At 47.9% G+C, this 12,343-nt stretch overlaps 1 protein-coding gene across 3 annotated transcripts in view; it reads left to right on the plus strand.

Annotated features, from left to right (window-relative positions):
- CPAMD8 (C3 and PZP like alpha-2-macroglobulin domain containing 8) overlaps positions 1-12,343 on the plus strand; it is a 100,882-nt gene that overhangs the window by 55,338 nt on the left and 33,201 nt on the right. For all 3 annotated transcript variants that reach the window (XR_009737330.1, XM_061421697.1, XM_061421698.1), the window contains 3 exons: positions 4,670-4,721; positions 11,171-11,469; positions 12,083-12,308. Coding sequence is in view for 2 of the 3 variants with exons in the window: in XM_061421697.1 (XP_061277681.1) it covers positions 4,670-4,721; positions 11,171-11,469; positions 12,083-12,308 (577 nt within the window). In the remaining variant the exon portion in view is untranslated. The remainder of the gene's footprint in view (positions 1-4,669; positions 4,722-11,170; positions 11,470-12,082; positions 12,309-12,343) is intronic.

Genomic DNA, 12,343 nt, shown 5'->3' on the forward strand with positions numbered 1-12,343 from the left:
GGAGCTGAACACAAATGTTTTCCATCAGCACCAGGAGTCACATGCGAGCTGGGCGGAACTCCCGGAGGCGGACGGGTCATTGCTGCAGCTTTGTTGACATGACGTGATGGAGTCCTCAGGGACCCGTGTGTCATCAGATGAGGCATACAATCTCCATGAGCCAACAGGAATGGGATGGCCTCGACAGGAAATGCAGAAATCCCTGGTGACCTGCTGCAAAGCCCTGTGCACACTTGAGCCACAGCCTGCCCTCCCTCCGACCTGGAGGCCTGGAGCGCTTGTCTCTTTCCTCTGCAAGAGGAATTTCTAAGATGTACAGAGAAGGATTCTCCTGTTCCTCCCACTCGCACTGCTCAGCTATATCCAATGTCTGCAGCATCCACTGGTCCAGCTATGTACGCTCAGCTCTAGGAGACGGGAGGTATGATGTAGGCATCAGAAGACCTGAAATGTCGAGGCAAAGACTGAAGCATGAATTAGAGAAATAGACTGATGAAACAGGAAGTGCTGGGTGCGCGGCTTCTCCCATCTTGTCCCACCATGGAACTCTGGGTGCACGATTCACTCGCTCTATTACACGATGGACCCTGACCAGACATCACATGCCACCTACCAGGTCGGAGGCCGAATACAACAGAAAGGCTATTCCTGAGAGGCACGTGGTAGGGAGGAAGTGATGGCTGCACCATCATGAGTGCTGTGTCAAGTGGAAGAGAGGCCACTGCCATCCCACCCGGCAACCCAGCTGGCTTGGGGGATTATGACCTTTAGAACTTTTGCTGGAGAGCCTTCGATCACCCCACCATGTCTCAGTGGAGTTCACAGAATCAGAAAGAAGGCCGACATAATTCAGAGCCACAAGGAGAGCCTCACGGGCATCATGGGAGTGAAAGGGGGTCTGCCCTCTTGGCCAGAGTTGGGCTCTGGAGTGACAGCCTTGAGTTCAGATGGGAACTGCTGGGCAGTTAAATGAGAGTGTGTGTGGAAGGCATCTCTTGAGTTCCTGGCCTGAGTGCTACAGAAATGGGAGCTGCTGTCATCCAGGCATTTATAATGGTCAACTGGGGGATCCTGGACACAAGCCAGGGATGCTTTTTCCATTCTAGGAGATGTCCATCAGCTGATGAATCAATAAACATGGTGCAAAGGGATACAGTTTCCCAACATCATGGAATATTACTCGGTCATGAAAAGGAATGAAGCACCGATTTGTGCTCCAATGTAGACGAACCTTGAAAACATTATGCTGAGTGAAATAAGCCAGACACCAAAGATTGCATAGTGTATGATCCCATGTATATGAAATATGCAAATAGATAAATCCCTAGAAAGGCAAGAATCAAGCACTGTTATGTGCTATAAGGTTGCAGAAAAGTCCTGCCAGAGATAATAAAAGTGACATTTCACAGAGACCTTGTTTTGGAACCTGACTGGGAGCTGGCTCGAGCACAGAGGCAAAGGAGACTGGAACCCAAGATCAGCTAAAAGCTAGGGCAGCGTGAAGGCAAGATGCTGGCACCAGAGTCCCCTCTGAGTTAAGCTGGAAGAGGAGATAGGGCTGAGTGGCCGGGAGCAGCCCCACGGGCTATTTCAAAGGCTATGCTGGGGTGGGGGTGTGTCCAGGAGACCCTGGATGGTCAGGGGCCATGCTCAGTGCCAAAGGAAGGGTTCAGAGGCTGTCTCTGGATCTGCTTGTTCTGAACATTGAGTGTAAATGGAATCATACACTCTGTGGGCTTTCCTCTCTGGCTTCTCTCACTTAGCATGATGTTTTTGAGGTCTGCTTACATTGTGGTGGTAATTTAGTCGCTCACTCATGTCTGACTCTTGCAACCCCACAGACTGTAGCCCGCCCAGGCTCCTCTGTCCCATGGGGTTTCCCAGGCAAGAATCCTGGAGTGGGATGCCATTTCCTCCTCCTGGGGGTCTTCCCACGTCTCCTGCATTGCAGGTAGTCTCCCGCATTGCAGGCAGATTCTTTACTGCTGAGCCACCAGGGAAGCCCTATCTATAACCTACTGTCTTTCATATCCATATTAGCCCTACTGAGACTCGCTTTCCCCACATATAACTCCTGTATTGTAGCAGGAATCAGTGCCTCATCCCTTTTCATGGTGTGTAATGTTCCACTGTATCTGTTCACCCATTGGTTGACATCTGAGTTATGAATCATTTTTATGACTGTATAGCTATCATGGGTTTACAATGGCCAGGCCCTGTCTAGGGCCAACAAGAGACTGAGCTGATAGACTGATAAGAGGGTTGCTGAGGCCCAAGCAGAACCTTGGGGGCTCGCCTTGGAGCCTGTGGCTGAGCAGATAGCCTGCAGACTCCATGTCAAGTGTGCTGGGTGTGAGATGACAGTCCAGCTGGTGACAGCTCAGTGTCATCCACAAGGGTGTGCTTGGCCTCTTGGTGCCAACCATGGGCCATTTTGCTGAAGATTTGTCAGCTAGTTGCTCAGTGGGGACATCTGGTTGTGGCTTGAGAGGTGCCTCCTGGACTCATCAGTACAGACCCTGGATGGATGATGCCCATCTTTGCAGCATCTGCAGAGGACTGGGGGCAGGGGGTGGAGGGAGGGCAATGAGAAGATCTAACAAGAACTGACTGTTCAGTAGCACCGAGAAGACGCCAGCCCTGTCTGAAGTACACCTAGCCCTCACATCGAGGTCAATGCCTTCATCACCTCCATCTTCAGCTCAGTTCAGTTCAGTTGCTCAGTCATGTCCGACTCTTTGCAACCCCATGGACTGTAGCATGCCAGGCTTCCCTGTCCATCACCAATTCCTAGAGCCTGCTCAAACTCATGTTCATAGAGTCAGTGATGCCATCCAACCATCTCATCCTCTGTCGTCCCCTTCTCCTCCCACCTTCAATCTTTCCCAGCATCAGGGTCATTTCCAATGAGTCATGTCTTTGCATCAGGTGGCCAAAGTATTGGAGTTTCAGCTTCAGCATCAGTCCTTCCAATGATAACAAATAGAGGCCCAGGGAAGTTAAGTGAGTGGCCCTGGGTCACCCAGCAAGCAGTGGGTGTATTCTGGTTCTCTGGAGACACAGAGTCAGTAGGACATAAGTCTCTCTCTAGAAAGAGATTTATTATAAGCGGTTGGCTTACACGATCATGTGTGCTAAGTTGCTTCAGTTGTGTCCGACTCTTTGCGACCCCATGGACTGTATAGCCCACCAGGCTCCTCTGTCCATTGGATTCTCCAGGCAAGAATACTGGAGTGGGTTGCCATGACCTTCTCCAGGGGATCTTCCTGACCCAGGGATCGAACCTGTGTCTCTTACATCTTGTGCATTAGCAGGCGGGTTCTTTACCACTAGCACCACCTGCAAAGCTTACAAGGTCATGGAGGCTGAGAAATCGATCATGGAGGCTGAGAAATCGATCATGGAGGCTGAGAAATCCACAGTCTGCGATTTTGAAGGCCTGAGAACCAGGAGCATCAAGGGCAGAGACGATCGATGCCCCAACTCAAAAGCTATCTGGCAGAGAGAGAATTCATCCCTCTTCCGCCTTTCATTGTATTTAGGCCCTCAGTAGAGTATTTGGGTGTTACCCACACTGGGGAGGGCCATTTACATCACAGTCCATCCGTTCAAATGCTGGCTCCTTTAAGAGATGCCCTCACAGGCACGCCCAGAAGTAACGTTTGTTCAGATGTCTGGAGTTGACAAATAAAGTGAACCATCACAGTGGGAGAAATTGGGACCCCAGGAGGCTGTCTGGCTGCAGTGGTCAAAGATTAACCCTTTAAGGTCTGGCCTCAAGTGGCCGCAGCTCACCAATCTGCTGACACTGCTAAAGGAGACCTGGAAAAGTTGGAATCCCACGGGTCAGGTGAAACCCCACAAGGTGTATCCCATTAAATTTCGAGTGCTCCCCTTTTTAAAAAACATTGTTCATTTTTGGCTGTGCTGGGTCTTTGTTGCTGCGCGTGGGCTTTCTCTAGCTGCAGTGGCAGGGCTTCTCATTCGGCAGCTTCTCTTGTCGCGGTGTATGGGCTCCAGAGCGCCGGCTCAGGAGCTGTGGTGCACAGGCTTAGCTGCTCCGTGGCCTGCGTAATCTTCCCAGATCAGAGATCGAACCTGTGTCTCCTGCATTGATTGGCAGGCGGATTCTCAACCACTGGACCACGAGGGAGGTTCTTGAGTGCTCCCTTTGAAGAGAACAAGCCACCTGCCTACTGGGTGATGTTGTGCAAGGGGTGGGAGCAGGAGCATGAGAGACAGGAGACAGAGGAGGCACTAGACAGTAGGACAGAGACCCCCGTCCTTGGCAGACCTGGGTGCCCCGTTCTCAACACTCTTAGAGGCCAGATAGGGCCTCGGATCCGCAGCCTTTGAGTCATTGTGTTCTTTACCCAGAAGCCGGGCTGGGATCTGGGTGGAAGGAGTGGTCAGGAGGGTGGGGTGGGGGTGTGAGAAGCCTGATAACTCTAGGCATGGTTGGTGAGTTTGACTAGAGCCCGGGGAAAGGGAAGTGAGCCTCAGTTTCCCCATCTGGACACAGGAGGTAGGAGACCAGGTCCACCTCCATGCACCTGTGGCATTGTCCTGCGGGGTCCAGACTGCAGGTCCGAGTCTGCAGCCGTGGGACAGTGGCCCGTGCAGTGACTGCCTCCGCTGGTGCTCAGTTCTCCCCGTTTCTCTGTTTCAGCCTGAAGGAGCCCCCCGATCATACACCTACAGTGCTTTCTTCTGTCCCAACGGTGAGTCTCCCACGCACATCCTGCCAAAGACTTCGGCCCTTACACCTACACTGGTGCAACTTCGTTGCTGCCAAGTGGACACTTGTCTTGCCTCGGGGCTGGGGACACCACAGCAAAGCCACTGAAATGTCCCAGCTAGGGACAAATGTAAGCCAGAGTGAGGACTGGGCTTCTGCCAGGCAGGAAGTAAGCATGTCATGATGGTTGACTGCTGGTGCCAACGAGAAAAGAGATTGCCGTCAGGGGAAGGGGCTGTCGAACTTGGAGTCCCGAGTGAGGAACTGATGGTCTGGGGAAGGGAGGTCTTAGAGACACAACATGGGAAAGCTGGGAGAATGAGGGTGACCCAGAACCCAAGGGTAGCAGAGGAGGGTGTGGGAAATTAAGATAGGTTCCAGGAAGTGTGAGCTCTGGGGTCCACCCTGATCCCCTGAAATTGACATTAAGCCTGCCCATGATCTGGAAGTGGGTACGGAATGCCCAGGGAGTGGAGTGGACAGAGAAAGACACTTCCACGCCTCTGCCTTGGTGGGGCCATGTCAGTGCTGGGACGAACGTGAGCCTGAGCTGCCTATGGGAGGGTCTGACCCTACCCCATCCAACCCCTCCTCAAAGAGCCCTCCACTTTGGAGCTTGGGCTGGGCCTGGCACTGGACACTCATCTGGCAGGTTTTGCCAAGAGGCAGAGCAGAGGATCTGAGATGGCATCCCCAGGTGATGCCAACCCCTAGGTGTACCACCTCCCTGTTGCCAAGGCTTTCACATCACACTCTGGACCCAGGCTTCCTTTTGACATCCCCCTCCCCTTTTTTCAGTAAATAGCAAGACATCACATATATGCTCAAATGATTTTGTAAATAATTATATGTCTTTATTTTGGGGGGACTTCCTTGTTTGTGGCTCAGCTGGTAAAGAATCCGCCTGCAATGCGAGAGACCTGGGTTCGATCCCTGGGTTGGGAAGATCCCCTGGAGAAGGGAAAGGCTACCCACTCCAGTATTCTGGCCTGGAGAATTCCATGGACAGTCCATGGGGTCGCAAAGAGTCGGACACGACTGAGCGACTTTATTTTCAGCTGTGCTGGGTCTCCATTGCCGAGCGGGCTTTTCTCTAGTTGTGGTGTGCGGGCGTTTCATGGTGGTGGCCTCTCCTGCTGCGGAGCACAGGCTCTGGAGCACGGGAGCTTTAGTAGCTGCGGCTCCCGGGCTCTAGAGCACGGGCTCAGTAGCTGTGGTGAAAGGTTGCTGCTGTGAGCCGTGAACCACACCGGGATCCTTGGCCTTCCAGGGAGAGGAATTTGATCCAGGGCCAGTAGTAAGGCTGCTCAGAGCTTTTGTGTAATAAAGTTTTGTTAAAGTATAAAAGAGATAGAGAAAGCTTCTGACACAGACATCAGAAGAGGGCAGAAAGAGTGCCTCCTCACTACTTTATAGCAAGAAGTTATATACCTATTCGCAAGCAGCTAATTAAAGAAAGGAAATATCTCAAAACTCAGTTGCACCAGACCCCTCACCCACAACATAAATTTTGAGATAACATCGGCATGAGGTGAATCATCCCGGGCCATAAAACTGTTGATATGAATCTTGAAGAAAGGCAGGTTTCCAAGCAAATACACAGTTTGATTAACATAGCTCAAGAGAACATTTCCACGAGTAAAACATGCTGGTTTGTTGAGCCCTTATCGGTTCTGAGTCTTAGGCAGAACCGACTTGAAGAAAGACAGAGTCTAAGGTAGATACATAGTTCATTAACGCAACTTAAGAAAAACATTTTCATAAGAAAAATGCATTGGTTAGCATTTCATAACCAATGCATTCCCATTGGTTAGCTCAAGGTTTGAGAAAAGTTAAGTTCAGGTGGAACCAGGCGTCATCCTGGCAACACAGAATTTTAAAAGAAAGCTCCTTTTAATTTTGTATAGAGAAGGAAAAAACGTCTGACACTTGTGTATTGTTTCTTCCTGCCACTTAAGAGAGAGAAAAAACACGTCTGACACTTGCAGTCTATTTCCTCCTCTTGGGTACCACTAGCCTTCCTGCCTGTTACCCTCTCTGACGCACAGGCTTAGTTGCTCCGTGGCATGAGGGATCTCCCTGGATCAGGGATCGAACCCATGTCTCCTGCATTGGCAGGTGGATTCTTTACCACTGAGCCACCAGGGAAGCTCTTAGAGAAATGCAAATTGAAACGCAGTAAGTTATCAGTGCACACCTATCCGAATGAGTAAAATAAAAAGTATAGTGACGACGTGAAAAAGTGGCCAGGATGTAGACAAGTTGGATCTTTCATACATTGCTGGTGGGAATATAAAGTGGTACAGCCACTGTGGTTTCTCAGAACTGTTTGATGACTTAAAAAAACAACATGCTGTCAGCATTGACATTGACATTGAAGTCGCTCAGTCACGTCCGACTCTTTGCGACCCCATGGACTGTAGCCTACCAGGCTCCTCCGTCCATGGAATTTTCCAGGAAGAGTACTGGAGTGGGTTGCCATTTCTTTCTCCAGGAGATCTTCCCAACCCAGGGATCGAACCCAGGTCTCCCGCACTGTAGGCAGACGCTTTACCTAAAGAGACAGTAAAACATCTCTAGGCAATTGTACTCTTAGGCATTTTAAGAGAAACAAAGACTTACATTCATACAAAAACCTGTATACAAATGTTCACATCAGCTGGTAGCTCAGACGGTAAAGATTCTGCCTGCAGTGCAGGAGACCTGGGTTTGATCCCTTGGTTGGGAAGATCCCCTGGAGGAGGGCATGGCAACCCACTCCAGTATTCTTGCCTAGAGAATCCCATGGACAGAGGAGCCTGGTGGGCTACAGTCCATGGGGTCACACAGTCAGATACGACTGAGCGACTAAGCACAAGCACAGCACAGACTGAAAACAGCCTAGATGTCCTTCCGTGGAAGAGTGGTTACGCAAAGTGTGGTCTGTCCACATGTCAGAATATGAACCAGAGGTAAAAAGGAAGAGGCTACTGATAATATGGAGCAACTAAAATGAAGGGGGTTGAGTAAAAAAAAAAATCAATCCTAAAAGAATACATAAATGATTCTTTTTATAACCTTGTCCACATGACAGGATTTTAGAGATGGTGGTCATATTCGTGGTTGTTGGGGTGGGGAGAGAGGGTGTGAGTATGGTGATAAAAGTGTAACAAGAGGGATCCCACACAAACAGAGCTGGAGAAATATGAATGAGATCAAGGGGTTCGAAGAGTACCAGCATCCTGGTAATGACAGTATACTAGAATTTGGCGAGATGTTACCTTTGGGGAAACTGGGTCAAAGATTTCTCTTTGTCACTTCTTAGAGTCACATATGGGCCTTCCGGTGTTGCTAGGAGTAAAGAACCTGCCTGCCAATGCATGAGTCATAAGGTTCGATCCCTGGGTCTAGAAGATCCTCTGGAGGAGGGCATGGCAACCCACTCCATTATTTTTGCATGGAGAATTCCAGGAACAGAGGAGCCTGGAGGGCTACAGTCCATAGGTTGCAAAGAGTCGGACATGACTGAAGCAGCTTAGCATGCACACATGCAGAGTCACATATGAATCTATAATTATCTCAGTAAATTTTAAATGAAAAACATTTTTAAAAGCCAGTGCATGAGGACTTCTCAGGCACTCCAGTGATTAGGACAGACTTTGCTTTCCAGTGCAGGGGGTTCGGCTTCCATCCCTGGTCAGAGAGCTAAGGTCCCACATGCCTTGCAAACAAGAAGCCAGAACTTGTAATGGGAGCAATACTGTAACACATTCAATAAAGACTTCCAAAATCCCCCCATGATAAATCTTAAAAAATGCATGTGTACAAATATTGTATGATTCCACTTATATGATCTCTCTAGAGCAGTCAAGATCCTAGAGACAGAAAGTAGGGTAGTGGTTTTCAGGGACCGGGGGAGAGGAAAATGGAGATTTATTGCTTGTGTTGTTGGTGGTTTTTTAAAATTCATTGTTTAATGGATACAGAGCTTTAGTTTTACAAGATGAGTAGAGTTCTTGGGGTGGATGCTGGTGATGTTTAAACAATGTGAATGTATTTTTTTTTAATTACTTTTTTTAATGTGAATGTATTTAATGCCACTGACCTGTACACTTAAAAATGGTTTAAGATGGCAAAATTTGCATTGTGTGTGTTTTATCACAGTTTTTAAAATTGGGAAAGGAAAAAACCATACCTATGTACTAGATAAAATGTGCAAAAATAGAAATACAAAAACTGTCTCCTCTAGTTCACGTACGAAGACATTTCGTTGTATTCACTTTCCTAGGATTGATAATTTGTTTTATCATAGCTATGACTCAGGAGGTGTATAGTTTTATGTCTTGCCTTTTTCACTTAATACATCCTCAGCACTTTTCCTTGTTATTGTATTGTTTATAAAGTCTTTATAAACAGCACTTCAAAACAGCTTCATTATGGTCCATTAAATGACTGCCCCATAATTGGATCATTACGGAACATTTTGAAACATTACTGAACATTTGTATATTGTTTGTAGTTTTTATATTATAATCCACACTAAGCTGGATATATTTGTATTCAAAGTAAGATCAGGAACATTTTTTAACATGTTTATTGAGGTATAATTGACATACAATAAATTAGACATATTTTAAGGGTAGTTTAATCAATGTTGAGAAACATCTGTGAAGCCATCACCACAATTAAGGTAATGAAGGTTCTTATTAACCCTAAAGTCATGCCCCTTTGAAATTCCTCACTCCTCTCCACTCTTGTCTCTAGAGAACCACTGGTCTGCTTTCTGTCTCTGTAGATCACTTCGTACTTTTTAGAATTTTGTGTAAATGGAATCACACAGAACATTCTCCTTTTTGTCTGGCTTCTTTTACTCAACAGAAGAATTTTGAGATTTGACCACGTTGTGTGTATCAGTAATTCAGTCATTTAAGTCTCAGCAGGATTCCGTTGGATATATGCATAACACTTTTTATCTACTCACCTGTTGAGGGATATTTGAGTTATTTCCGGTTTGGGACTATTTCACATGAGCTACTATGAAAATCTGTGCCCAAGTCTTTGTACAGGTGGGGTGTTTTCCTTTCTCTTGAGTCGATAGCTAGGAGTGGAATAGCTAACGCATATAGTAAGTGTGTTTTTTAACTTTTTAAGAAGCTGTCAGACTATTTCCCAAAATGACAGTACTATTTTGCATTCCCACAGGCACTGGATAAGCCAGTTCTGCCCCATTCTTACCAACATTTAGTATGGTCTGTTTAATTTTAGTCATTCTAGTAGATGTCTAGTGGTATCTCACTATGGTTTTAATTTGCATTTCCATCATGACTCACGATATTAAGCACCTTTTCATATGCTTATTTGCTATCTTCTTTTTTGCGGGGGTGAAGTGTCTGATGGAATCTTTTAGCTTTTTAAAAGTTGGATTGTTTATTTGTATTTGGTTTTTGAGAGTATTTAAAAATGCATACTGGGTCCAAGTCCTTTATCAGATGAATGCTTTGCAAAAATATTTCTCCCAGTCTGTATCTTTTCATTATCTTAATAGTGTCTTTTAAAGAGCAGAAGTTTTTCATTTTAATGATGCTTATCACTTTTTCCTTTTATGGATTATTTTTTCTTGTTGTAGCTAAGAAATCTTTGCTCAATCCTACAGTTTCTTCTCAAAGTTTTATAGTTTTAGGCTTTTCATTTGTAAAATAATCCATTTCAGGTTAACTCTTGGAGCCCATGCAAAGTATGGATCAGAGTTCCTTTTTCTTCATCTGAAGATTTCATTGTTCAACATCATTTGTTGAGGACTTTTGCTGTTGAATTGCTTTTGCAACTTTGTTGAAAATCAGTTGTTTATACATGTATGGGCCCGTTTCTGGACTCCCTCTTCTGTTCCACTGAGCATTTGTCTGTATTGACACCGATGCTACACTCCTGTTATTGCCGCAGCTTTAGAGTCTCAGTGTCAGATGGTGTGAGTCCTTCTTGTTTATCAAAGTTGTTTTGACTCTTTTGGATCCTTTGAGTTTCCACATACATTTTGAAATCAGCTTTGCAATTTCTTCAAAAGACCCTGCTGGGATTTTGATTGGGATTGCGTCGAATCTATAGATCAGTTTGGGGGGGTAATTAACATCTTCATAATATTATTTTCCCACCCACGAACACGGTCTAGCTCTCCACTGATTTGCATCTTTAGTTTCAGCAGCATTTTGCAGTTCCCAGCGTACGGGTCTTGCCCATCTCTTGTAGGATTTATCTCTGTGAGTGTTTCATCTTTTGTGCTCTATTGACAAAGAGGTCATCAAACCAGCTCCACTCCTCCGTGCTTCCCGCAGCTTCGTGGGGAGCCACACTGGGACCGGTCCCCTGAGGTCCCGATGCTCAGCTCTGGGCATGGGCAGGGGGAGGAAGGATGCTTCTGGTGCCCGCTCAACACCTCATCTCCTTCCCTCTATCCAGAGAGAGTCCACATCTCCACGCCCAACAAGTACGAGTTCCAGTATGTGCAGCGGCCACTGCGCCTCACCCGTTTCGACGTGGCCGTGCGAGCCCACAACGATGCCCGTGTGGCCTTGTCCCCAGGACCCCAGGACACAGCGGGCATGATTGAGATTGTTCTGGGGGGGCACCAGAACACCAGGTCCTGGATCTCCACCAGCAAGATGGGTGAGCCGGTGGCCAGCACACCCACAGCCAAGATCCTCTCCTGGGATGAATTCAGAACATTCTGGATCAGCTGGCACAGCGGGCTCATCCAGGCATGACTGGGTTTGCCTGGGGCGGGCATGGGAACCACCTGGTCCTCTGGCACTTGTTGCTTCCTGATCCATATGATGAGGTGGCAAGGCGGGAAGAGGGGGAAAACTCAAGGCAGCCCTCAAGTTACTTACAGTCTGCCTGGCGTTGCTTCCAAAACACTAGTGAGAGCTGTGGCAGAGAAGGTGCCCAGGGATCTGGGAGGCCAGGGAGAAAGGAAGTGGGTATGAGCAGGTAAGATGAGGACTGTGGACACTTTCTGGGCCAAGCAAAGGAGAGAAAAGAAGTCGGTGTGAACAGCTTCCTAGAAGAGGGGTATAGCCAGGTGGTGTTTTGAAGTATGAATAGGAGTTCGCCAGGCAAACTGAAGCAGAGGCTGTTTCAAGCAGGGGGAGCTACATATGCAAAGGTTCCAGGGAGCCCAGTGACTTTGGAACCTGCAGATGCCCCACTTGTGTCTCTGTTGGGTGTTCAGTGAACAGCGTGGTTTCTAGTTTCTCTCATTGCTGATGCCTTGAGAATGCCCCCCCACCCCCATGAATGTGGCCAAGGCCTCTGACCATGTCTGAACCCAGCTTCCTGCCAGCACCCAGCAGCCTTGGCCTCTTTTTCCAGGTTGGCCATGGTCCAGAGCCATCCAATGAATCTGTCATCATGGCCTGGACCCTCCCCAAACCGCCAGAGGTCCAGTTCATCGGTTTCTCCACTGGCTGGGGTTCCGTGGGCGAGTTCCGCATCTGGAGGAAGGTGGAAGCAGATGAGAGCTACAGCGAAGCCTTCACCCTGGGGGTCCCGCACAGCGCCATCCCCGGGTCTGAGCGTGCCGCCGCCTCCATCATAGGTGTGTCTGCCCGGCAGCCTGGCTTGGGGAGGATG

This window comes from Bos javanicus, chromosome 7 (assembly GCF_032452875.1).
Source record: "Bos javanicus breed banteng chromosome 7, ARS-OSU_banteng_1.0, whole genome shotgun sequence".
Classification (NCBI taxonomy): Eukaryota; Metazoa; Chordata; class Mammalia; order Artiodactyla; family Bovidae; genus Bos; species Bos javanicus.